Source organism: Pelobates fuscus, chromosome 2 (genome assembly GCF_036172605.1).
Source record: "Pelobates fuscus isolate aPelFus1 chromosome 2, aPelFus1.pri, whole genome shotgun sequence".
Lineage (NCBI taxonomy): Eukaryota > Metazoa > Chordata > Amphibia > Anura > Pelobatidae > Pelobates > Pelobates fuscus.
Genome location: NC_086318.1, coordinates 408,805,897 through 408,829,900, shown reverse-complemented (window position 1 = coordinate 408,829,900; position 24,004 = coordinate 408,805,897). Strand labels below are relative to the sequence as shown.

Sequence of the window (24,004 nt, the reverse complement as noted above, 5' to 3'; positions counted from 1 at the left end):
AGAGATCTGATAAGGTTAGATGGGACAGAATTTATCGGGCAAGTGGTGGGGCGAGAGGAAAGAAGAAGCGCAGCCATCTCTTGTTCAGTAGCCGGGGAGAAAGTCTGAAGGGTAGGATAGGCATGATCTACGTGTGGTTGAGAAAGAGAAAGGCAGGGTGGGGAGAATTTCCTTAGCTGTTCAATCTTGTCAGTAAAGTAGCATACAAAGCTATCGGCTGTAAGGTTAGTCTGGGTGGTGGCCACGAATATAGTTAAAACAACAGTTTTCATATTAAGCAGGCATTTATAAGGCTGTGGATGATCAAGATAAACTTATTACACAGGGACAGGTTAGGCAGCATAAGTCACAATAACAGCGTCATCTAAATTAAGTTGTTATGGTGCCAAAATGTCCCGAGGTGCACTCTGACCTTCAGGGAAGCCATTCTTAAATGGTTTAATCCCAAAGTTGCTTCCAGTGCCGATCACAACTCCTTCCCTCCAGGCAGCATCCGTATTCTGAAATTTCAGTTTCAGGAAGCTCAAAGTTCCTCTGGGCAAGGACGCAGCTGATTGGATAGTAGTCAGCTGATGTTCATAGCTAGTCAGTGACTCCCCACTCACAAAACCTTTTTTTCAAGCCAGTTTTTTGAATGGGGAGTCATTGATTGGCAGAGAGCATCAGCTAAACGCTCTCAACCCATCAGAGGCACCCCTCGCTTCCTAAATCTGAAATTTAGGAATGTCATCGGGGGAGGACGGGGAGGACTTGAGAACATTGCTAGAGGAAATTCTGAAGGTACGAGTGCACCGGGGGCCTCCTGGCTCCATAACAACTTCATTATGATGAAGTTGTTTTGGTGCCTGGAGTGCCCCTTTAAAATCTCTTTTTACACCTTGAACAAAGTCACTGGAAAAAAGTAGCCACATGCATTAGCCCTCTCCCCTCGATTTCCCTGTGGGCTATAGGCAGAGGGATCATCAGTGGATGCTACATTTGTAACCCTGATTGCCATGATACTGATTTAACAGTACAGGCAGAGTCTTACATTCATCTATACCTTTGCTAGTAATTTGGCTAGTCCAACATATCGATGGAATATTATTCACAATAATGTGGCTAGGGGTCATTTCTCACGATAGGTCCTCTTTAAAAATTATGCCATCAATGCAGTTTTCATTGTAATAAAGGTTCATTTATCATTCAGCTTTATCCATCAGTTTAATTATTCACAATGGCTTTACTCTACTAAGCATTGTTTAAACTTATAATTGATGGTGTGATAGAACATATTGATAGAACACATTTCTTCAAATTCAACTGTGTATACAAAGAAAGAATAACAGTCCTCAGACTCCTCACTAAACCTCAGACTAGGGTCTGCTCTAATGACTAATAACATTAGTTTATATAAAAAAAAACTGCAAATAAATCTGTGAAAACAAGGCACTGGTTCAGAGTATATAAATTATATAAATACATTTTTAAAAATCTGCTTCCTGAACCACCACAACCCAAGCCTTGTGAAAACAAAATGTGTAATAAATAGTGAGATTCCACAAGCTATTGTGAAGCTCAGAGTACTAATAGGTAAAAGACTCACCCTTCCTCAATGAAGAGACATTTGGTTATAACCCTCCCAAAAAGAAAATCAGATAAAAAAACAAATATAGTGCAATATTGTAAGTTATCTGAAATATACAGTGCTTAAGGTACAAACATTCACACGCCCATACAGAGCTTATTAAAGTTGGCTCTAAACACAAATCCTTCTGCACCTTTACTGCCAATGCACCAGCATGTATTGTTCCCAGGTAATTAAAAATCGAGAAAAAAGAAAGAATATACTATAGTGTAGTATGACAGCAAGTCATCACGGAGTAATCTACTAATAATGCACTGCTCACATTATTTAGATGAAGTTGTTATAGTGAGCATAGCTTTCTGTTCATATAACAGACTTGTTGAAGGAAGACATGCTTTTACCTTTACACGTCCCATTGACCAAACCTTGCATTCATTAACACTGTTTAATAAGCACGGTTAGCTCTGCACAGCCATGATGACATTTTAATAAGTGGGCATTCCATTTAGGTTAGGATTCTTGCAGAACACTCTGCTATAATGGCATAGAACAGAATCGGTTGTGAAGGGGTTAAAATGTGTGCCCCATTGGGAAATGTGAGAGCTTGGAGTTTTAACAACATTGTGATTTTTATATTCTTTCCTCGGGCAGTTTAGAGTCAGAAGCAGCAGTAAACTATAAAATTATGAACTGGAATTTAAGGTACAGATGTGATTTTAATCTGATATAAAATATATAATGCGACCGGTTTTGAATTGAGATGCATTATATATTTTCTGGAAAAAGTACAGGTGTCAAACAAATATTACATGGTGTCACTTTACATACGATACAATTTCACCTGTATATTGTGATAGCCATATTTCTACCATATGCGTAATTATATCTGAAACCGGAGTCTTTTTTCAGCCTGTATTACACTGTAACTATATTTTTTTCTTTCTATATTATTTTTTTTTTTGTCCAAAACATTTTATTAGATTTTAGGTAAGATTTGTTCGTCCACCCACTGTAAAAGCGCTGCGGAATTTGTTGGCACTATATAAATAATAACATAATAATAATAATAATAATAAAGCATGGTGGGTGCCAGGTTACATAACCGAACATCTGATTAATATAACAATAAATAAATACAAATTAAGAAGTCAGTTTCAGGTAAAAACACAAAGAGCATTCTTATTCAAGAAAAATAATTAGAGAATAATGGGCAGGTCAAAACGTTAGCAGAGCTGCTTCATCCCTCCACCATCCAAGTATTCTTGAAACGTTGTATATGTTTGCTAATTAGCCATTTATCCCTATACTGCTGCCAGACAAAACATCCCACAATGCCTACTGTGCAGCCATTCGCTTGGCATTGAGGAATATTGCATATGAATACCGAGTTATTTTGAGGCGGATATGGATACATCAACTTCTATCCATTTTGTAGACATACTGGTGAAGCAGAAGGCTTCAGATATATTTGATCTATTGGCAATGATGCTAACGTAAGGTTTCGTAAAACTTGCACACCTACCTAAAGATGACCTTGTCACCCACATATTTCGGAAAAATTCATGAAAATAATGTGTTTATTTAGTAAACAACCACAAAAAAAGGCAAATAAGTGTTCTCTACAGCTCCAGGACCTGCGCACACTTAAAAAATCTGAGACAATTTTATAAGAATTTATTGTTAAACATATTCATTTTAGTTTTTCTTTCATTTTACAGACATTAAGGTTTAGTGGAGGCAATCTTTAAATACAGAGTAAACAGACCTTAAATCGAATGGAAGAATAAATTCCCTTTTGCAGATGGTACTGCAAATTAATTGAAGTCTTTCGAGTAAACAAACAAAAACAAACAAATAAAATACAAAAACATAACAAAAATGGACATAGTAAATGGATTATTATAAATGAAGCCCAGAGTACAAAAAGGATAAAGCTGTTGTGTAACAAAATTAAAAATCATAAAAAAAAAAATATATAGCAAAATAAAACCATATTCCATTCGGAATTCAACGGTAAATTTTGGAGTGTATATTATTTTTCAACGGTATATTCCATCACTTTCCAATAATGTCACAAGTGGGTAAAGAATGCTTCTGCTAAGGGTAACAATACACCTACAGCTTAGTGAGTCCCATTCACAGCAAGAGAAAGTTGGTTCACATACATCACAGGGATAAACACAAACCGGACGTCCTCACGGAGTCAGACAGAGGTCATTGAATGCTGTTAAGTAGCAGCAACTTCGTCCACTTTGGCTTTGTTGAACTATCGATTTTTGGTCTTCTTAGAATTTCCCTGTGGTCATAGAGTAATAAGGAAATTTAAATTTATCTTCGTGCTGTAAACACATTGATTTTTCTAATTTATTATCTTTGATTTAATTTACTCAGTCGTTTGCACTTCAGAGTTCGATTCCGTTTCATGTACACAGTGTTTTATAGGATGCAATATTGAAGGTGATCATGTGATATTTAAAGACCATCTTGAGATGTCTACCTTTGTGGTTTACCTTAGAGATGAAGACTACAATAAAAACCTCACCTTGCCAGTCATCTTTAGAGTGTCTATCTCTTCTCTTTGTTTGGATAACGTTTCATTCATAATGCAAAGATGGTCGCTCATCATGCTCAACTGATCTTCATAACTCCGCTTGGTGGTGATCAGCTCGTCCTAAAAAGGTAATCAGGAAAGGTATTACCAAAAGGAACCTAAAGCACAAATATGTAACCAATGTAACACAAGCCAGCCATCTTAGATGTTATCATTTATGACACAACTTATACGTTGATTCCACAAGTAGAAACAAGATCCTGTTTCCTCAACATCAAAATGGTAAATTTCCATAACCAACTCTTTATGGGCTAAAAGTAATCACGAAGTGTAAAGTGTAGTCCGCAAGAAGGATGGCACAACCGTTCACTAAATTTAAAGTTCACTGACTTTAAATACACACATCCCCACTACAGTTTAAACTGCCTGGCATTATACAAGGCTTCAGCCAGTGTTTATGCCATTTTTAATCACCACGTTTTCTATAGGTACCCATACTCTGCATACCAAATGGCCACAAATCAAGAACCTTCTAGTATAAATTGATTCATGTTAAAACAAAATGAAACGTCAGGAAGAGGCAGAAATCTTCATAAAACCTCCTGAAATTATGGAGATTTATCAAAGTGTTCTCTTCTAAAACACTTGTACTAAGTGGCGCAGTCAACATGGAAACCGGGGGAACCAGCAGACACTTTTTATTAGGGACTCATCCCCTTTTACGTGTTAGCAGCATTTTTTTTATTTTGAAAAGAAAACTTATACGAAAAAATAAAAAATAAAATAAGAGACCTAAAACACTTTCTGAATTTCATCAACTCTTTACCAAAGTGTCTGAATAAAACAGAACACAGAACACAGGCAAATTTTTCATTAGTACATTAGAATATGAATGGAAAAAAAAAATGGAAAACAAAATCACATACCTAACAATAAGGATAGGAAGAGAAAAAAAAAAGATAAATAGCTTAAATTCTAGTAGAATGTGCTTTTATTAAAATGCCTGTGTATTTTTTTGACAGTGCACACAAATGGAAACTACATTATTCATGTCCGAAACAGAAGAATAAGGCACCGCTGATGGCAATCCGTATTCTTCAACAAAAAGGTCATCAAGGAATAGAGGAGCGCTGGGACCGAGAGGAGATAAGAAGAGGGTAGAAAATGGGATGAAAGGCATTAATACACAGTGGAAAACATTTCCAAAGTGATAGAGCCTGATGTGAGAACAGAGAGGAAAATCAGCAAAGCCTTCTAATAGACTTTACTGCATGGCAATGAAATTAGCGTGAGATCAAAACGTATCTGCACAAAGCCTTCTGCTTTACGCCCCACAGTGATCAAGTGGCTTTTCAGAGCGGTACGGGTAAACAGACCCATTTTGTAGGAGGGAATATATTTCACAAGTTTCCTATCTTCATTACGACTGCGATTATCATTAGTGGCAAACAGGCTTTGCGCTGCTTGTTACAACTATCCAGTAAAATAATTATTACTATGATTTATGGAAATATTCAAAGAATTGGAATTTGCAGATGAGCTAGTGATCCGCGATTTGCATATGTCTTTCATCTCTCCAGATTTGATAAAATGCATTAACAGCTTTGGGGAACGTGGGTGACACGACACGATTTCATGCTAAAACTTAATAGATGGTGTTAAGATGCACCTGTGAACTTGCCGCATTGTTTGTGTGCAATGGGATAGGTTAAATTAAAAGAATTCTTATCGAAGCTGGAAGAATTGCTTAATTGATTGTGTAACAAGATAGAAGGATTTCAACATATATTATTTTACATACAGACTTACAACTGCCAATGACAGATGAGGTTTTAACAGTTGTATATGAACATCGGTTGGGAGGTGCTGCATGTCACAATGTTAAAGATTCACATTGTAAAAGAATGGTTTATTTTGCTTAAACATTTTTTTTTTTATATATATAAAAATAATATAGGTTAAAAAAAATGCAGTCTTCTTTTGTTACTTTTTTTAATGTAATCTATACGTTGTGCATGAGATTGACAGCAAATTTACAAATTAATCCCCAAGGACTAGTGATGGAGTAATTTTGTCATAACTAACCAACCTTTAACCCCTTGAATACACATGACATGTCACGATTCCTTTTTATTCCAGAAGTTTGGTCCTTAAGGGGTTAAAGATTATATATTAAAATGGCCTACAAATTTAACAAAGGCAGAGGCGCTCGCCCTTCTCTGACATCATCAGACAGGGGGGCTGTTGCACATGACAGAGAATGTCACAAGCACATTAGGCCCTCCCCATGGGAAAGGATTGCTTCAATACTTTCCTATTGGGATTTTACAGATGCTGGATGTCCTCACGCACTTCCAGCGTCAGGTGATCAATAGTCGTTTAGCCACCAGGAAGTGCCTCTAGTGGCTGTCTGACTGCAGGACTAAGACTGCCTCTTCTGGCTATCAATGTAATTATTGCAGTTTCTCAAAAACTGCAATGATTTACATTGCAGGACTAAGTGGGACTGGGACACTGCACTCAAACCACTTCAATGAGATGAAGTGGTCTGGGTGTCTATAGTGTCCCTTTAACAGGTTAAATGTTACTTGTCTAAAGAGAGCTTCCTCTCAGTGCTACCGCAATGCAGACTTCTACAATAAAAGCATTGCGGAATTCAGCAATAAGCCTTATGGGATTCAATAATCATATTTGAAAATTAGCCTTAATGTGTATGAGAGGTATGAGAACAAGCTTTATACAAATAAAATAATCCCCCCTCCACCTTCCAAAAAAAGCTTCTTCTACGTTTACTAACATGATGAACTGATGAAATGCGAGTATCTTTAAGATGCCACAAAGAAAAACGTAGGTTGTGCCAGTTACAGAAGTTGCCCGTACAGAGCACAATAGCACAATATAATAACTTGATATTTCAAGGCCAGCCCACCAGTGGATGTTTTACTGCATCCCTCTCTCCGTAGATGGATCTCTGTTCCGTCCTGTATATAAGGAGAGTGACAGGGTAGAAAATAGAGGTTGGCAGGCCACCGCAGACAGTTACAGGAGAAAAAAAAGAATGCATTGCAGCAAAATGGTTTAACCATAATTCACTTGTGTGAAGTCTTTTGTTTGATAAACTGCCTTTTCCATCCCCGGCTAAGTAAAGATAATAAGGAAAAAGCACTTTACACTTTAATTAGCAGATATAAATAACCGCCATCTCCATTTAATCAGGTTTGAGCTGACAAGGTCCTCTGCTCGCACGGAGCATAGTTAGGACTGGGATCTTCCTCGTACGCATCAAATTTGCATCGAAGGAGATAAGAAGATTAGCAGCCGTTTTGAATAATACATGCCTGCAGGCTCCTGGGAGCTAATGGTCAGCCCATAATAATGATACATCAGATCGATCACTGACGGGCAGGATCAATTGAGAGAGATCTGGTGGGTTAGATTAAAAATAAATAAATGAATAAAATGTTTGCCAAGTGGCTGCACTCACCTGTAATCTGCTGATGTTCTGATTTGCAGATTTTGCATCTTCGGTGAGACTTTGATTCGATTGATCCGACAACGTTAATCTTTTAGCAAGAGCACGACACTGCAGGTCGAAAGCAAAAATAAAAAACATTATAAAAGTCCAGCACAAATGCTAATTCATACAGGATAATACTGGCAATGTGCGATGTGTATAAAAAGCCACCTTGACATTATGTACTTATTTTTGGTTATTACCAAAGTATATTTTATCAACCTGGGTCACTGTTGGTGAAAATTTTATTTCCTGAGCGCTGTTCACCCTTGCAGTATATGAATGGTATACACACTCTCATATCAGTTTTATACCCAATCCAGACAGGGTTTCGTGGGACATGCTCAGTGATCCCGATAAATATGGGAGGGCCGGGATAGGCTGAGAAATCTCACCTACTTTTGCGGCAAATATGGGGGGAAAATTTGATCTGCAGACACCGCTAGACTATTACTCAGAAAAGGTAGAGAAATTTTCAAAACAGAAACTATGATTCCCCTTCACCCACAAATAACACAATACAGGCTAGATAACACTGAATAAATAAACCTACCTCTGCATGGAATTGTACAGCCTTACTGTCTGCGAGCTGTAGTTGCGTTGTGAGATCCGCTATCCGCGTCATGTAATGGTTTTTTATCAAGCTTTCTCTTGATTCAAGATGTGCTGCCTGTTCATGACAATAACCAAATTATTTTTTTTAGAATGGCCACTTCAGATCTCTACAATCAATCCTTTAATTGTACAAGTAAGTACAAAAGCAGAGAGATACCACATAAAGGCAGTTATTAATGTCTGTCTAGCCAAATTTAATTTGCACAGAGACCAAAAAACAAACAAAACAAAAAAACAGGTGGGGGCCCCATCCATGGAAATACATCAGGAGTCACATGAATGCTTAGTTGTCTCCCCATCACACATCTACACACAGAACATGTACTTACACACCACATACAAAGCATATGTTCACACACTTTATTAGCTGCATATGCCTGGACACCCCCACACATAACTATACATACTAATTTAGTCGTACATACACTCATTTAACGTTGCCGCCAAAGAATTAATATTAGAACAGGTGATTTAAAATGCAAATTCAGCATGTGCCCATGAGACTATTTGGCCGTGTTGCAACTGCAAGCCCTGTGACCTATAATGTTATGTCGGTGGTCAGGGACCAAGTGCCAGGTTAGGAAAAGACAGTTACAACAAAGATCTGCTATATTCACTAACATTCCAACCCCTCCAACTCTATGCGTACGCATTATTCGTACACCAGAATAGAGCAGGGGGGTGCCGAATGATGGCTGCCAGGCAATTACAAAAATTGAGAGGTACAAGCTTGCACATGTCTAATGTTCATTCGGCATTCTCTCTTCGGAGACAGAAAATAAAAAGTGCTGCAAGGACATATTAAACGTAATGCAGTTTATTTGCTAAAAGAGGAATTCTAGTGAACCGAAAACCAAATTGTAAAACATAGGCCGAAATACATTTTGTATTTATAAATCACAGCCTGGCTAGATCAGGCTAAATCTTGTAATTTGGTTTTCAATTCACTGCAACGGAGTGTTCACAATGCGTGGCCACAATGTTTGCTTGGAAGAAATGTCGTCTTTGCATTCATGTGTCTGTCACTTGTACATTATTCAGTGTCTAAGACTGACACCATCTTTTAGTGTGAACGCTTGTTCACCTTGATGGGTCAGTGCTCTTTCAATTAGGTCACAGACCAAACAATGACCTTGCAAGTTTACAGTACTAAACACCCAGTCTTCTTAATGGCAAATTATTTAGCACTGTCACCGTTTGCACGTTATGGAACCAAACACTTCGCGTGCAGGCTGTGTTAGACCGAGGGCTGCTTTCTGGATACATACACACTTATATTAGAACAATGACATCCAATCTTGGCGCCACAGATGTTTCTGAGCTAGATTTCAAAAGATAATTCTTGAAAAAAGTGGTTCCGACTCGGAGACATCAGGGCTGCTAAACTTAGCATATGATTTTACTATAATGCATATGTTAAAACCATGTAAATGTTTTATAATAATTTATGAGAAAAATAAAACATTGTATTAGGTTTTTTATACAGATGCCACAAAACGCAGTGAAACTGAACGGCCTGTTAAAACGGAGTTACATATTTCATTCAATCAACCACATTGTTATTCTTGTATTTAATTGTGATCATTCAGGAGAATCGTAGCGTGAAATAGGTTTTCCTATTGAGATGTCACATTGATGTTGGGTCATGATTTGCTCAACTTACTTCTTTACCATATTCACCAATTTATCCGAGCCATCACAAACCTGATACGTGTGTATTAGGAACGCAAGATTAAAGGCCCATCTTTTCTAATTATTGTGTCTACTCATTTTTCCAGGAACAATAAGCAATGGGAACAATAAATAAACGTGCACATGTACTTAAAGCAATTACAAACAAAAAGACAAAAATGCAAGGAAAAAGCAGCAAGTAGAAAATGCCTAGAGGCAGATCGTCAGAAAAAGTATTAAAGAAAGAAAACGGGAATGAAAATGTGAGTTTATTCACTTTTTATTAAAGGGACCCTCCACACTCAAATTAATTTGCAAATAGCGCCCTTGTCCATTTTACCTTTAATTACATTGCTAATGGCTGCAGTAATGTGGAAAAGCAAGAGTTTTGGCAGGTTTTTCTCTTAGTGTCAGGGACACAGCACTCAAACAGCCCGCAGCCAATATTTCTGTACCTTCGCCATTACAAGTCTAAGTATTGGCAACCAAAGTTTAACTTTCAGAGCTGCCATTAGATAGGGGTTGGCTGGGATACTATAGCGTTCTAGAACCCATTGTGAAAGGATATAGATTGCCTTTCTGGGTTCCCTGGTGGGACAATGCGAATTGCTTGGATCTGCTCTGAACCCATGTCTCTCATGACCACTCAGGATCTCAAGGTAAGGGGAAAAGAGGTGTACAGCAGGTAAATACACACACCTCACATTGCAGCCAATGGAGTACCATGGCCCCCGCTCCAGAAATGAGGTAAGGCATAGTGAGAACTTGAGATAAGGTAAGGTAGGTTGGTGAAAGAGCCTCAGAATATTCTCATTACCTGACACAGTGAATGCCACGGGTTATCCTAACTATATTACACAAACAGTAACATACACAGGACAGAAACAGTGAATTGTCCCCTCCAAACAGATCTGTTTAATCCGTGCATAGCACACCAAACAACACAAATGAAGGAACAGGTCTGGTGACAATGATGTTCCCAAAATGTGTTATTGGATCTTAACGTCAAATGTGCTAGCATTTTTCATGCAGTAATAAAGGATAGTAAAGTTTTTTTGTTGTTGTTGTTTTTTTTTTTTTTCACTATATATCAGACTGTCCAGTGAAGAAATACAGAGTCAGATTTCATTAACATCAAGCAAACACAGATAAGGGAAATAAAATATTCAATAGACCGACCGTGTATACCATACCTGTAGGTTTTCTGTACTTGTAAGCATGCCGATCTAAAAAAGACAGAGCACTGTAAATAATATTTTATCCTTTGTTTGGTAAACAGCAATGCAGTTCTGATAATATTTTCACATAAAGAAGGTTTGTTTAATCTTGTGTGTGGCTCACATACAATGTGCAAGGTAACTTTCTCTCTTCACATATTTTACAGATCTCTTTTAGCTGCCCTGGCGGCGGCGGCTGCTGCTGCTTCTTCTTACGAACGTCAAGAGAGTTTCTTCTCCCAGTGGTCCTTAAAGCCTTGGCTGACGGCAAGCAAACAGCGCAAGACCAGCTTCAAAAATCAATAAAATGTATGTAGGAGCTACTGGAGAGAGGCTGTGCAAGGTCTGTATACAGTGTGAGATATTACAGAGAAAATAACCAATTCTTTCATTGCATTCATGAAAATAGCTCTAAATTGTACTGAATTGCTATATTATGCAATTGTTTCATCCACGTTATTGTCTGAAAAATACTAAATAAAATTTCCATTTTGTAATATCAATCTTGCAGGATTGTTTCTCAGTGTTGTGAATGTTACAAGCAAATGTATTAAAAATAATAGAAATACTAATAGAAGTACGTATTATTTTTAAATAAACAGATTTAAAAATAATACGTACCAGTGATAACATGCAGAAAGCATGTTTGGTCAGAGTAACCTTGTAACCTTTCCTAGCCTGGCGGCATGGGGTGCCCCCATTGTTTGGGTATCCAGCATGCAGACAACAGACACCAAATATGCACAGAACTGACATTAGCCTGACTAGTACTCACGTTCCGGGCTGGCTAATGACGCCTCAATGATGTTGCCAGAGCTGGAGTTATACCTCTGGTAGCAGAGGAGTTAAAATCTTTATGTTTCATAGTGAAACACTGCACAGACTCCTGGCACCATTACCACTTCAAATTAGTGCAGTGGTCATGGTGCTTGTAGTAACCCTTTAATGGAACAGTAACACTATAACTTTGAAAGCATTAAAAATAGATATTTAGAATTAGATTCATCAAAAATTACATAGATAAAAGATTTATTGTAAAGTCAAGACATTAATTACACTTTTTTTTTTTTTTTTCGGCTTACGTTCTCAAATTGGTTGGAGCAGGCAAATCTGATTCAGGAAACATAAAGCAACTGCCTACAATACTAATATACGGTAGCAGCACTGCCGTCCCAGGACATATTTTAGTTTTATTAAGTTACCATTGTGGAATGGGTCATCAAGAGAATTTTGCAATTGAAGAATTGTGTCAAAAAGCTAATGCTTTTTAAAGTAAAACTTAAACACTACTGCAATAGAGTTTGTGCAAAAACACTGCCATCAGTTCTCTTAAAGGTACAGAGTCACCTAGGCACAGTTGTATGTATGCAGATTAGGAGGTAATAATCATGGAATCAGGGAGCACAGCAATAAACAACATAGAGCTTTATTACACCCTGTATCCCAGTTTGCTGTGGCACCCCTACAGAGGAGTTTTCAGCCACACACAGTGTTTCCCTGCACTTCCATCCAGCATTCTTACCGTTCAATACACTAAAACATTCATCTTCGGAGCACTCCCTTCTGGTTCACAGATTACTTCATTTGCCATGGGCCCCTCCTTCCCTGCTATTGTCAGGTATCCGAGTTTGGGTGCTACCCATGAGTAGCATCTTGTGGGTAAGAGGGCATTTTGTGAGGACTCTTCAGGTAGCTCTATCCGGACTTTTGGTTGTGTGTTTGTCTCACTTGCTATTTGCGCTTTTACTCCACATACTATTAGGGGGCAAGTCCTTTAAAGGAAGACAATTCAGTCAGGAATACAAAAGTGTATTCCTGACTCTATAGTGTTAAAAACACTATTTAAGTCCCAGACCCTCCTTAACTCCCATTAAATAAGTTAAAAACATACCTTTATTACAGTGCCACACAGGTCTACCTGAGCTGGCCCCACCCCCGCACCACCTCCTTCGTTGAGATCATCAGAATTGAGCGTGGAAGCACTGACCCAGGAAGCACTTCTAGTGGCCATCTGAGTGACTGCCACTGGAGGTGTCCTTAGAGAGCAATGTAAACACTGCTTTTTCTAAAAAGATAGTGTTTACAGTAAAATGCCCGCAGGAACAGGCTATGGACACCAGAACAACTACAATAAGCTGTAGTTGTTCTGGTAAATATATTTTCCCTTCAAATGGTGTATTGAGTGTCCTCATGTTTTTATTTTATTGTATGTATTTGTTTTTATTACTTAATATAGCTTTATATTGTTTATTTATTGCAGCGCTCCCCGATACCTTCGTTATTATACGTATAATTCTTAAGATGCCCTGACCATGAGAGGAAGTAGCAAGCGTTTTATTGCACAACCTAACTGCTTGATACATTTCATTTTACCTTCTAGAGGCATTGTGGTATACAACTGAATACTAATACCTAGAATATGAGTTAAGCCTGCAAATTAGAGTCATTTTGCCAGAATCCCATAAGTCTGTAGAGATGGAAGGAGAGAGAGAAATCAGAAGAATAACTACACTTTAACCTCTACACTGAGAATGTAGCTTAGTTGACAGAAGAGAGAAGAATTAGTGAGGGAGACGAAGGGAAGTGAATGAGAGAGAAGATAACCATTTACAGCTTTGGAAGTAGGATTTAATAGTTTCTTACCAAGCTGGTACTTTTTGAATTGATGGAGTTGCCTTTTTCGTGCTCTGCTGCCTTTAATATCAATGCATTGTCTTGTGAGAACTCAACCAATTGACCTTTGTCAGTGTTTTTCAAGATTTCGGCCATTCTATGTGCCTCGTTCTCAAATTTTATCTTCGATAGCTGTGCCTCTAGCATCCAGTGCTCTTTTTCCTGCTCCAGTTTCCCAATCTTCTCCAAACTCTGCTGCACCTGCCAAAACATCACAGAGCGTTATCTTGTTGGACGTACGAAGCACGAACAGGCCCCCGGGGAGGAAAGGGGGTCAGGTGAAACGTGGCCGTGAAATCACAGTTTTTTCTCTGTGACAGAGTGATGCTCTGGGAATATTAACAGGTCGCTCGAAGCCCTACGACGACTTACATTCATTGCATAGGTAATAGTGCATTGGGGTTTTCGGTCAGTGTGTCACCCTGGTCTGGGAAGGGGGTCTGCCTGAGACCTCTGCTAACAGTGTATTAGTAGAAGTAGCAGAAACTTAAACATTTAAATATATGAATATATAATTAGATATTTCCTTTTTATGCATTTAGTAATTATCTAAATAACACATTTATGTGGAACTATCTTGCATTCTCACAGCCCAGTAAACATTAATGAAGCATTAACAGGGGCTGACTGGGCCCTTGTGTGCACTAACAGCTAACCTATTGTACAGCACTGTGGAATTTGTTGGCGCTTTTAATAAATAATAATATTCATTAAGAGAAATACCATACGAGTGCATACATTCCTTCCTTGGGGCTTTAAACGTGAAAGCCACGTTTAGAAATTAGCAGATCAGATATAAAACAGGTAGGTGGGAACTCTGAAATCACCAACCACCTCCCCTTTCTCAAAGTCCATTATCCTGTGAAATATAATGCGATCAGATCTGGCGTTTGGGTGACGTACCTGCTGCATAAGACCTTCTCTGCTTTCAGTGGAACTCAGGAGAACTCTGCGATTGCGGAGACCCTCCTGATAAGGCACAGAGTCTGGGCATGGCTGCAATACAGAAAAGCTCTGTAAAAACACAGGTCACAACAAGGATCCCCATAACTATTCATGGTAACGAGACAGTTTCAGGTAAAATTAATTTTCAAGCTCAGCTATTTTGGCCTAAACGCAGCATTTTTATTGTTAGTTCATCGATTACGCAATAAATTTGGTTTTAGATTAGAATATGAATTGCATATAAAAAGATTACTTAAAGGAACAGTACAGACAAAGCACTTGGCTTTGTGTATGCAGCACTAAGAGTCTGTGCCTAAGAAAGAGCAGGGGAATTGCATTGACTGCAGACATCAGGTCTGCCACTTTTGCGGGCTTCTTATATAGCCCAAAAAAATACACACATGTTTTTTTAGAGGTTAGAGATGTTTAGTAGAGGTATATCTACTAAACTGTAAAAATAAAAAATGATCATCACTGACCTTTGCATCACGTCAGGTTTACATTAAGCCAATAGAGGACAAAAAAAATGACTTGGCCTGTATGTGTTAAAGGAACACTGTGGGCACTTTAAAAACTTCATCTTATTGAAGTTGGTATAGTGCCTGCAGTCCTGCCCACCTCTACTACACCCCAAAACTCTTCATTCACTACATAGAAGGTTTGGAAACACAGTTTGATTGTATGAGAGCCAGGAATCTTCATTTCCAGCTATCATACTATAAAAAACAATGACAGTATGCACACATGCACAGTGCCGTCATAGTCTGACATAGAGAATCATTGTATTCAGTGATTCTCTATGCCAGAATCGCAGGCGCATTGTGGCGGGAGTCGTGCATGCACCTAAAGTCCCCAATTATGCTCCTTTATGAGGATCCAGGATGACATCACTCAAACAGGTGGTCACTGCAGTGCAGAGTCTCAGAAAAGGTGAGCAATTTGTTTTATATTGATTTTTTTTTTTTTTTTTTTGTTTATGCCTCTGGGCGCCAAAAACTAAACAATCACATCAGGACTGTTGCTTTAGGAATACAGATATGTATTCCTAACGCCACAGTGTTAATTTAATGTGTTACAAGCTTTTTCAAGTCTTTGCAGTGTGCTGTTTAAGGAAATAATATGATCTCTCCTGATCGGCACACTGCGGTGTTTAGCAAGGTAAAAACCGGTGTGTCCCGTTATCTAGACACAGACGGCAATCATCTCCGCTTCCTGCCATGTTTCATCACTTCGTGGCTACATGGTGCACAGAATACAAGGAGAATCAGACAATTATAATTCAAATTGCAGAGATGCTAATGTTACCTATAAATTGCAATAATCAAACAAGTAGTAAATGTATGGATGTAAAATCAGATTTTACCTAGAGTACTTACCAGTACACTTCCTGTGCCGATAAAAATCAGCACAGAAAAACAAAGATGGCTTCCAGAAATGCATGTGAGCCATTTTTAACGGGCAGCCATTTTTAATTTGATTCATATGTTCCCTTTAAGATAATAATTTCCACTTCACGTATTATTTGATGAAGCCCACATTTTGTAATGTGTAAACTGCTTGTATTTAAAAACAGAGAAGCGATTCACAACAGTGTGTTTTAAGCCACTTCTGGATTGAGTCACAGAAATACGGTAACATTTCAACACAATTCATAGATGTTAGTCATGTCTAACGGGTCCAGATCTCAAACCCCCTTTAAATCCTTTAGATTGTAAGCTCCCGGGCTGCCTATCTAATCACTTTGCATAAAAGTGCTTGATCTTAGATGACGTACAAGGCCTTCTTTACCTTTTGTATCTTTCTGTGCATATTGTATGCTCTACCCTAATTGTACAGCGCAGCGGAATATGTTGGCGCTTAATCAATGCCAGTAATAAAAAGATACATTTCCTTCCCAAAATACAAGTCCCTTGCAGTAAAATTTACCTAAATGCACGTCCACCTTATTTTACATATTCCATCAGCCTACCCGTTGCCATGACCTCTATCTGTCCTTCATGCTAGAATACAACCCACATTGCTTGCAGGGGACACCAGAGGAAATCTCCAAAAACTGTGTCACTTGTGCATCAGCTACATGGACAGCAGCGGGCTAGTCCAGACCACTAAGTAAACAGTCTGACGAATAACTAAGGAAGGCGGAAGAGGCATACAAGCATCATAACGACTACAGCACACAATAGTGTCTATGGTGCCCCTTTAATTACATTTTCTATCATTTTTAATTAAGTACACCATAGTCAACACACCCGTCACATACTGATGGGTTTAGTGCCATCTGAAAATTTGCACTGTGGAATTATAGATACAAAACAGAAAAAGACTAGATTAAAATAGGGACACCAGAAAAAGCGGGATAAGCATTTTCTAAAAAAACAAAAAATTATTGCAAGATAATGCCAATACTAACACTTTATAATGGTTTTCAGAAAGGGAAGCGAGATAGGAGTGGGTATGAAGCATCTGGACGACTGCAGAATTTTTAGTGTATTATTTATTGTCTAGTTAATTGGAAGGATAGGCATAATTAGCCCTCCTCTAACTATTTTTTCTACATAATAATAATACTGACTATAACTCAAAGTATACAAGAGGGAACATCACAGGAAACAATGAGCAATAAAGAGATGGAAAGCAAATTAGTTAAGGGAACAGGTATGACACAAAGGGAAGGAACACAGAGGTTATACAAAGGACATAAAGTATCTGATTGTATTGTCGCATGCAATTTACTTTCTTCAACTTTTTCTTTGCAAATTTGTCAATTTTGTATAATTCAAGGTTCCTGTCTGAATGAACCTTCATGTGTACCCTTAAAGGACCACTCTAGGCACCCACACCACTTCAGCTCAATGAAGTGGTCTGGGTGCCAGGTCCCCCTAGTTTTAACCCTGCAGCCGAAAACATAGCAGTTTACACTGCAGAGTTAATCCAGCCTCTAGAAGCTGTCTTCCTGACAGCCACTATAGGGCGCTTCCGCGATTTACACGGAGTAAATCACATTTATTTGACGCTGGACGTCCTCACGGACCTCTAGTGTCAAAAAAGATCCCTATGGGAAAGCATTGAGAAATGCTTTCCTATGGGCGGGTTTGAATGCGCGCGCCTCTAGCCGTGCATGTGCATTCGCCTCCACTCAGGTTACGCAGATGGAGGAGGAGAGGTCACCGGTGCCGAGGGAGCCCGGCGCTGGATTAAGGTAAGCATATAAATGGTTAATTATTTATTTACTTACTGGATGCATGGAGAAGCCTTCCAGCTGAAGTGGTAGAGGCTAACAAAGTGAAGGAGTTTAAGCATGCGTGGGATAGGCATAAGGCTATCCTAGCTATAAGAGAAGGGACTAATGAAAGAATTTAGAAAACTGGGCAGGCTAGATGGACCTAATGGTTCTTATCTGCCGTCACATTCTATGTGTGACTGGTGGTGGTTCATATGATATTATTTAATGTAACTATTTACACTTTGCTGTGTGTGGCACTACTCAAGACCCTTACGGGTGTAACAATCTGGCCAACATCACTCTAAAGGACATAAAATACGCAATCACATAGCAAACACCACATTAAACTGTGCTGGAGTACAAGAAATCCACCATGCTCTGACAAAGTTCTACTGTGCAGGTATATAGGGGATAAAGTCAAGACTTTGAAGATGCAAACAAAAAAGCAATAGTACATTGTGATTGGATGATCACTATTTTGGCAGTGGTAAGGGTTTTATGTACAGTCTACAAAACTATTGTAGATGCAGCAACTTGTAAGCCGCTATTTTATATGTGATTGTTTTCAGATCTATGTTTAATTATTCATAGTACACTACATGTTAAAAAGAGAGAGAACAGGTCTATTGCAGCCTGTTGTATCACTTTACTACATACAACCAGTGAATTAATTTATGTTTCCTTAATTTGAAATGAATAGGTGGGTCTCAGATGTCAAAAAAGGCGGATTTCGAGTCTTGAACTTCAGGTACCAGCCAAAATACATTTTTGGTCACTCCAAATAATATACCTTTTTGTAGTTTCACTATTTCTGGCCGACCTTGCTTGTCCAAATAGTAACAAAAACTGCCCAAGAAAAGAAAGGACAAAAAAAAAAGAAAAAAGAAAAAGGTATCTCTAGAGGAAAAGCTGCAATATTTTCTTGTTTTACGGTCATCAGTTGCAGTTGGCAGTTGCTTTTCAGAGCAGCTTAAAAAGACGGTAGTGTAGGAAAGCTCTGAAATTAAAGCTACAAATCTCCTTCATAGTATATGTTTTCCAAGTCTTTGTCCATTTGCCCAGCTCTAACCGATCCAATGGTCGAATGATGAAGAAAATGAATTCAGTTTCTCCTTCGGTCATGTAACTCTAGAGTCCAATTACTGGCCGTATTTTGATAGCAAAGTCTAATCAGTGCAACAATTTAACCTTACTTTGGCGAACCAAAAGAGAGCTAAAGGTTCCGCTTAATTTGTCATTCATTTTTGTCCACACATTCCATTTGCAACAAAGTCTCTAGTGTGCCGTCGTTCTTAGATGTCTCTACCATAGAAACTAAACTGAGAACCCCTTTAATTTCGGAAAATAAATATTTGCGATAAACCAGTATTTCCTAATTCTGAGATGTTTGATAATGCACAGTCTAGGTAACCAGCAGAAGTGTTACAGCAGACATTCCTCCATTGGGTTTTTCATTTTGGTCTTTAGTCCTTGCAGAGAGGTGATAAACTGCAGCCGCTAGGGTATTGTTGGACTACAACTACAATCATTCTCGGACATCCAAAGGAATGCAGAAATTTAGACTGGAGATGGTATCCAGCAACACAAGGAGTGTGACATTACTTCCTTAGCAGGATCCCCATTCATCCAATCATAATGTAGCTGTACCACTACTTCATCACTTATCCTAAAGAGAACATTGTTTCTAAATTTCAAAAAGTAGACACTCTCTTACTTGCAATGAACAAGAATAGTACTTTTACCGTCAATTTACTGCATTAGTAAATTCAGGCCCACAGCAGCCCAATTTATTGTTCATATACTGCAAACACATATATGTAATGTAGGGGATAAGTAAACATAATGCTTAAAGAAATCCTGGTTGATATGCATATTGAAATTAGCAGAAATTAGTCTACTGTAAATAAGATCTTTTATATTTACTAGTCTACATTTCATGTTCACTTACATAAATAGGTCATAAAGGCACATTAACTGCCCCAGACTCTCCCCTCCTCCTACACACAGACACACACACCCGTACGGACACTGAATTTGGAATATTGGAAGGTATGTGAATACATTACTCCAAAGTAAATAAATAGACTTTCTGTTAAGACTTCGTTATTGTATCTTCTCTCCAAATGTCACAATGCTGCATACAGCTCTGTTGCAGACATTTAACTCCCATGAAAACAAATTACCTCTGTAGATTTGATTCAGCACATATTGTCAGTGGTATCCGCTCTGCTACTTAACATCTAAATATTTAATGGTCTGCGGTGGATGCCTCAGTATTGGGCTTTCGTGATAAAAAACTGAGAAGCTGTGCCTACTTATGAGACACAATATTTTTTCTTTGATCAGAAAGAAATTCCAGTTAACCACTCGCTGGAACCCAGCCGTTCTAAATCTGCATACTGACCTTTTTTAAAGCTTTTATGTAGTGGGCTGCTTTCTGCTTATATTGGAGCATCATTTCAGCAGACAGAGGATTTGTAAAACCAAGTCCCTCTTTCGGTCTGTAACTTAGCGTGGAAATGAAGTAGTTGAGGTTGTTACTGAAGAATGTTGCAATCTGCACACACACACACAAAAAAACCTGAATCAGAGTAAATCTAAATTAAACATGTTAAAGGTAGCTACAAATTAGAGTTCATTACGGATACCAATACCTGTGTTCCTGAACGGCACGTTTACAAAAGTTAATAACCACAAATGAAAGTGGACAGTCAAGATTTAATTTAAAATCCAATATGCTGTACTTCAGAGGTAAATCTACAAACCTTGTGTTTAGTGTTTGTGCCACTGAACAAACACTTAATTCCTGCACAAAAAGATGAGAGAGAGAGAGAGAAAGAGAGAGACAGAAAGAGAGAGTGAGACAGAGAGACAGAAAGAGAGAGAGAGAGACAGAGACAGAGTGTTCGTGTGTGCGTGCGTGCATTAATTTGCCTGCATTTTTTTTTTTTTAATTGTTCATATTTCTGCCGACTCAATGCTTGGCTGTGCGTAATGGCACCATAAAACATTGCAACAGCTTGTCATTTATTATTCTAAAGTTTAAAACTCTTTAAAGAAAAATATATTGACTTTATTAAAAAAAAAAAACATTAAAAAACTGAAATCGGCGGGCTAAATGAAAAAAAAATAAAAAATAAGAGCATATGTATGTTCCAAAATGTTTTTTCTTCTTTCTCTCCATTTGCTAAATGCCATACATTTCAGAGTATAATTTCTGAGAAAAAGACTCCTAAAACATCTACAGAATAATAATATTTTTCAGTTTGTACGAAAATTCAAGTTATTTAAGATTTGTTTAAAACACAACAATGAATCTTTCGAAAAGGCTTCAAGTTGGGAAAAACAATTGGCAGGGAGAAGTTTTATCTCAAACTTGACATTCATTTTAATTAAAATGCAGTCGCTTTTTGGGCATTAAGGCTCACATAAATGGACATCTCAGACAAATCACATCAATTCAGACAAAGCTGTTATTTCCAAACAATCACAACACACGAACAACAACAAACAAACGAACTGCAGAAAGAGCAAATACCTTATCCCCAGAGAAAGATATTTGTTTACCTTGTTAGTTCCATTTGCCAACGCTACCAAAGAGGACAAGACGCAATCATTTGTTGTTTTAAGTTTATCAGTGGCTGCCGGCAACTCCTGTTCCAAAGCAGCTTTATGACTGTAGTGTTTGGAGAGCTCTGAAATTAAAAATACAGAAATGGCACAGAGTAAACATGTTTTCCTTGAGAAACTGTCCGAGAGGCGCATTCACTAAAACCATAATCATCATAAAATGGTACAGCTACAAATGAGTGCCACACCAGGTTTCATAGGAAATGAGCAATGGTCCAAAGTTTGTGAACTTATCCAAAAAGGTCTTTGCAATATTAAGGTAAGCAAGTATTTTGGAAAAATATAATATCCTAAAACAATGGATTTTGATAGGAGACTTTGTTCACTATTCTATTCTGTTAATGGGAAAATAATCAAATATATTAAACTATGTGATGTGTACACACACACACACACACACACACACACACACGCGCGCGAGGTTCAGACGTTAGATTTTTAGATTTTAACCTGTTGCATTCGTGACAAACTCATTACTTTCGTGCACATAAAGCTAAGAAGAATCACTAAAACTAAGGAGCCAATCCAAAACACAAGACAGGAAGTTAAAGGGACACTATAGTCACCAAAACAACTTTAGCTCAGTGAAGCAGTTTTGGTGTACAAATCATGTTCCTGCAGTCTCACTGCTCAATTCTCTGCCATTTAGGAGTTAAATCACTTTGTTTATGAACCCTAGTCACACCTCCCTGCATGTGACTTGCACAGCCTTCCATAAACACTTCCTGTAAAGAGTCATCTAAAGTTTATCCTTCGTTTATTGCAAGTTCTGTTTAATTTAGATTTTCTTACCCCCTGCTATGTTAATAGCTTGCTAGACCCTGAAAGAGCCTCCTGTATGTGATTAAAGTTCAATTTACAGAGAAAGAGATACAATTGTTTAAAGGGACACTATAGTGTCAGGAAAACAAATCGGTTTTCCTGACACTATAGTACCCTGAGGGTGCCCCCACCCTCGGCGCTGAAGGGATTAAAACCCCTTCAGTAGCTCACCTAATTCCAGCTCCCTTACCTCTCCTTCCCCGCCGATATCAGCATCCTTGTCCAACGTCACAGGAACCAAATGCGCACGCGGACGCTCTTTCCTACGGACGCTCTGCGTGATTGAGGCATTATATGCCTCAATCATTGCAGATGCGCCTCTAGTGGCTGTCCGGAAGACAGCCACTAGAGGCTGGCTTAACCCCAAATGTAAACATAGCAGTTTCTCTGAAACTGCTATGTTTACATCAGGAAGGGTTAACCCTAGAGGGACCTGGCACCCAGACCACTTTATTAAGCTGAAGTGGTCTGGGTGACTATAGTATCCCTTTAATTAAGGTAAATTACATCTGATTGAAAGTGAAACCAGTTTTTTTTAATGCAGACTGTGTCATTCAGAGCCATGGGAGGTGTGAAAAGGGCTGCGTAAACAGAAAAGGCGATTTCACTCCTAAATGGCGGTGAATTGAGCAGTGAAACCCGAGAAGCATGACATATACACTAAAACTGCTTTGTTAAGCTAAAATTGTTTAGGTGACTATAGTGTTCCTTTTTAAAGTTTGGGTCAAAGTAATAAACATGTTACAATATTCTACAAAGCAAAATATGCTATCTGTAATAGGTGTTTAGTGTTTTGACATATTCTGTGGATTAAAGGACCACTCTAGGCACCCAGACCACTTCAGCTTAATGAGGTGGTCTGGGTGCCAGGTCCTTCTAGGGTTAACCCATTTTTTCATAAACATAGCAGTTTCAGAGAAACTGCTATGTTTATAAATGGGTTAAGCCTTCCCCCAAATCCTCTAGTGGCTGTCTCATTGACAGCCGCTAGAGGCGCTTGCGTGCTTCTCACTGTGATTTTCACAGTGAGAGCACGCCAGCGTCCATAGGAAAGCATTATGAATGCTTTCCTATGTGACCGGCTGAATGCGCGCGCAGCTCTTGCCGCGCGTGCGCATTCAGCCGACGGGGAGGAGAAGAGGCGGATCGGAGGAGGAGAGCAGGAGGAGATCTCTCCGCCCAGCGCTGGGAAAAGGTAAGATTTAACCCCTTTCCCCTTTCCAGAGCCGGGCGGGAGGGGGTCCCTGAGGGGGGCACCCTCAGGGCACTATAGTGCCAGGAAAACGAGTATGCTTTCCTGGCACTAGAGTGGTCCTTTAAGAAAAACCCTTCCCATAGAAGGCTGGTAGTACAATTACATCGACATTACCTTCTCCTTCCTTCTTAGTGGGACCAAATGGTGTGCATGCTTGGTACCAAAAGTACAAACCAAATTTGTAAATGCAACAGCCCCTCATCTAGAGATCTACACTCTGCCACAGACACACAGCCACTCGGCTGTCATCTAAACTACGATTTCCTTAAACTATTGGTGTTCCTGAGATATTCTCGGTGTTCCTTTTAATAACAGTAAGAG

The 24,004-nt window shown here is 38.7% G+C and overlaps 1 protein-coding gene across 2 annotated transcripts in view; it reads right to left on the bottom strand.

Moving 5' to 3' along the window:
* Positions 1-3,226: 3,226 nt before the first annotated feature.
* The window catches only part of PPP1R21 (protein phosphatase 1 regulatory subunit 21), a 75,049-nt gene continuing 54,271 nt past the window's right edge, over positions 3,227-24,004 (bottom strand). For both annotated transcript variants that reach the window (XM_063443932.1, XM_063443933.1), the window contains exons 14-22: positions 21,544-21,671; positions 20,381-20,533; positions 14,712-14,804; positions 13,779-14,009; positions 11,112-11,144; positions 8,186-8,302; positions 7,603-7,701; positions 4,110-4,238; positions 3,227-3,863 (exon numbers count right to left, since the gene is read on the bottom strand). In XM_063443932.1, coding sequence (XP_063300002.1) covers positions 3,834-3,863; positions 4,110-4,238; positions 7,603-7,701; positions 8,186-8,302; positions 11,112-11,144; positions 13,779-14,009; positions 14,712-14,804; positions 20,381-20,533; positions 21,544-21,671 — 1,013 coding nt within the window. In that variant the 3' untranslated portion in view covers positions 3,227-3,833. The remainder of the gene's footprint in view (positions 3,864-4,109; positions 4,239-7,602; positions 7,702-8,185; positions 8,303-11,111; positions 11,145-13,778; positions 14,010-14,711; positions 14,805-20,380; positions 20,534-21,543; positions 21,672-24,004) is intronic.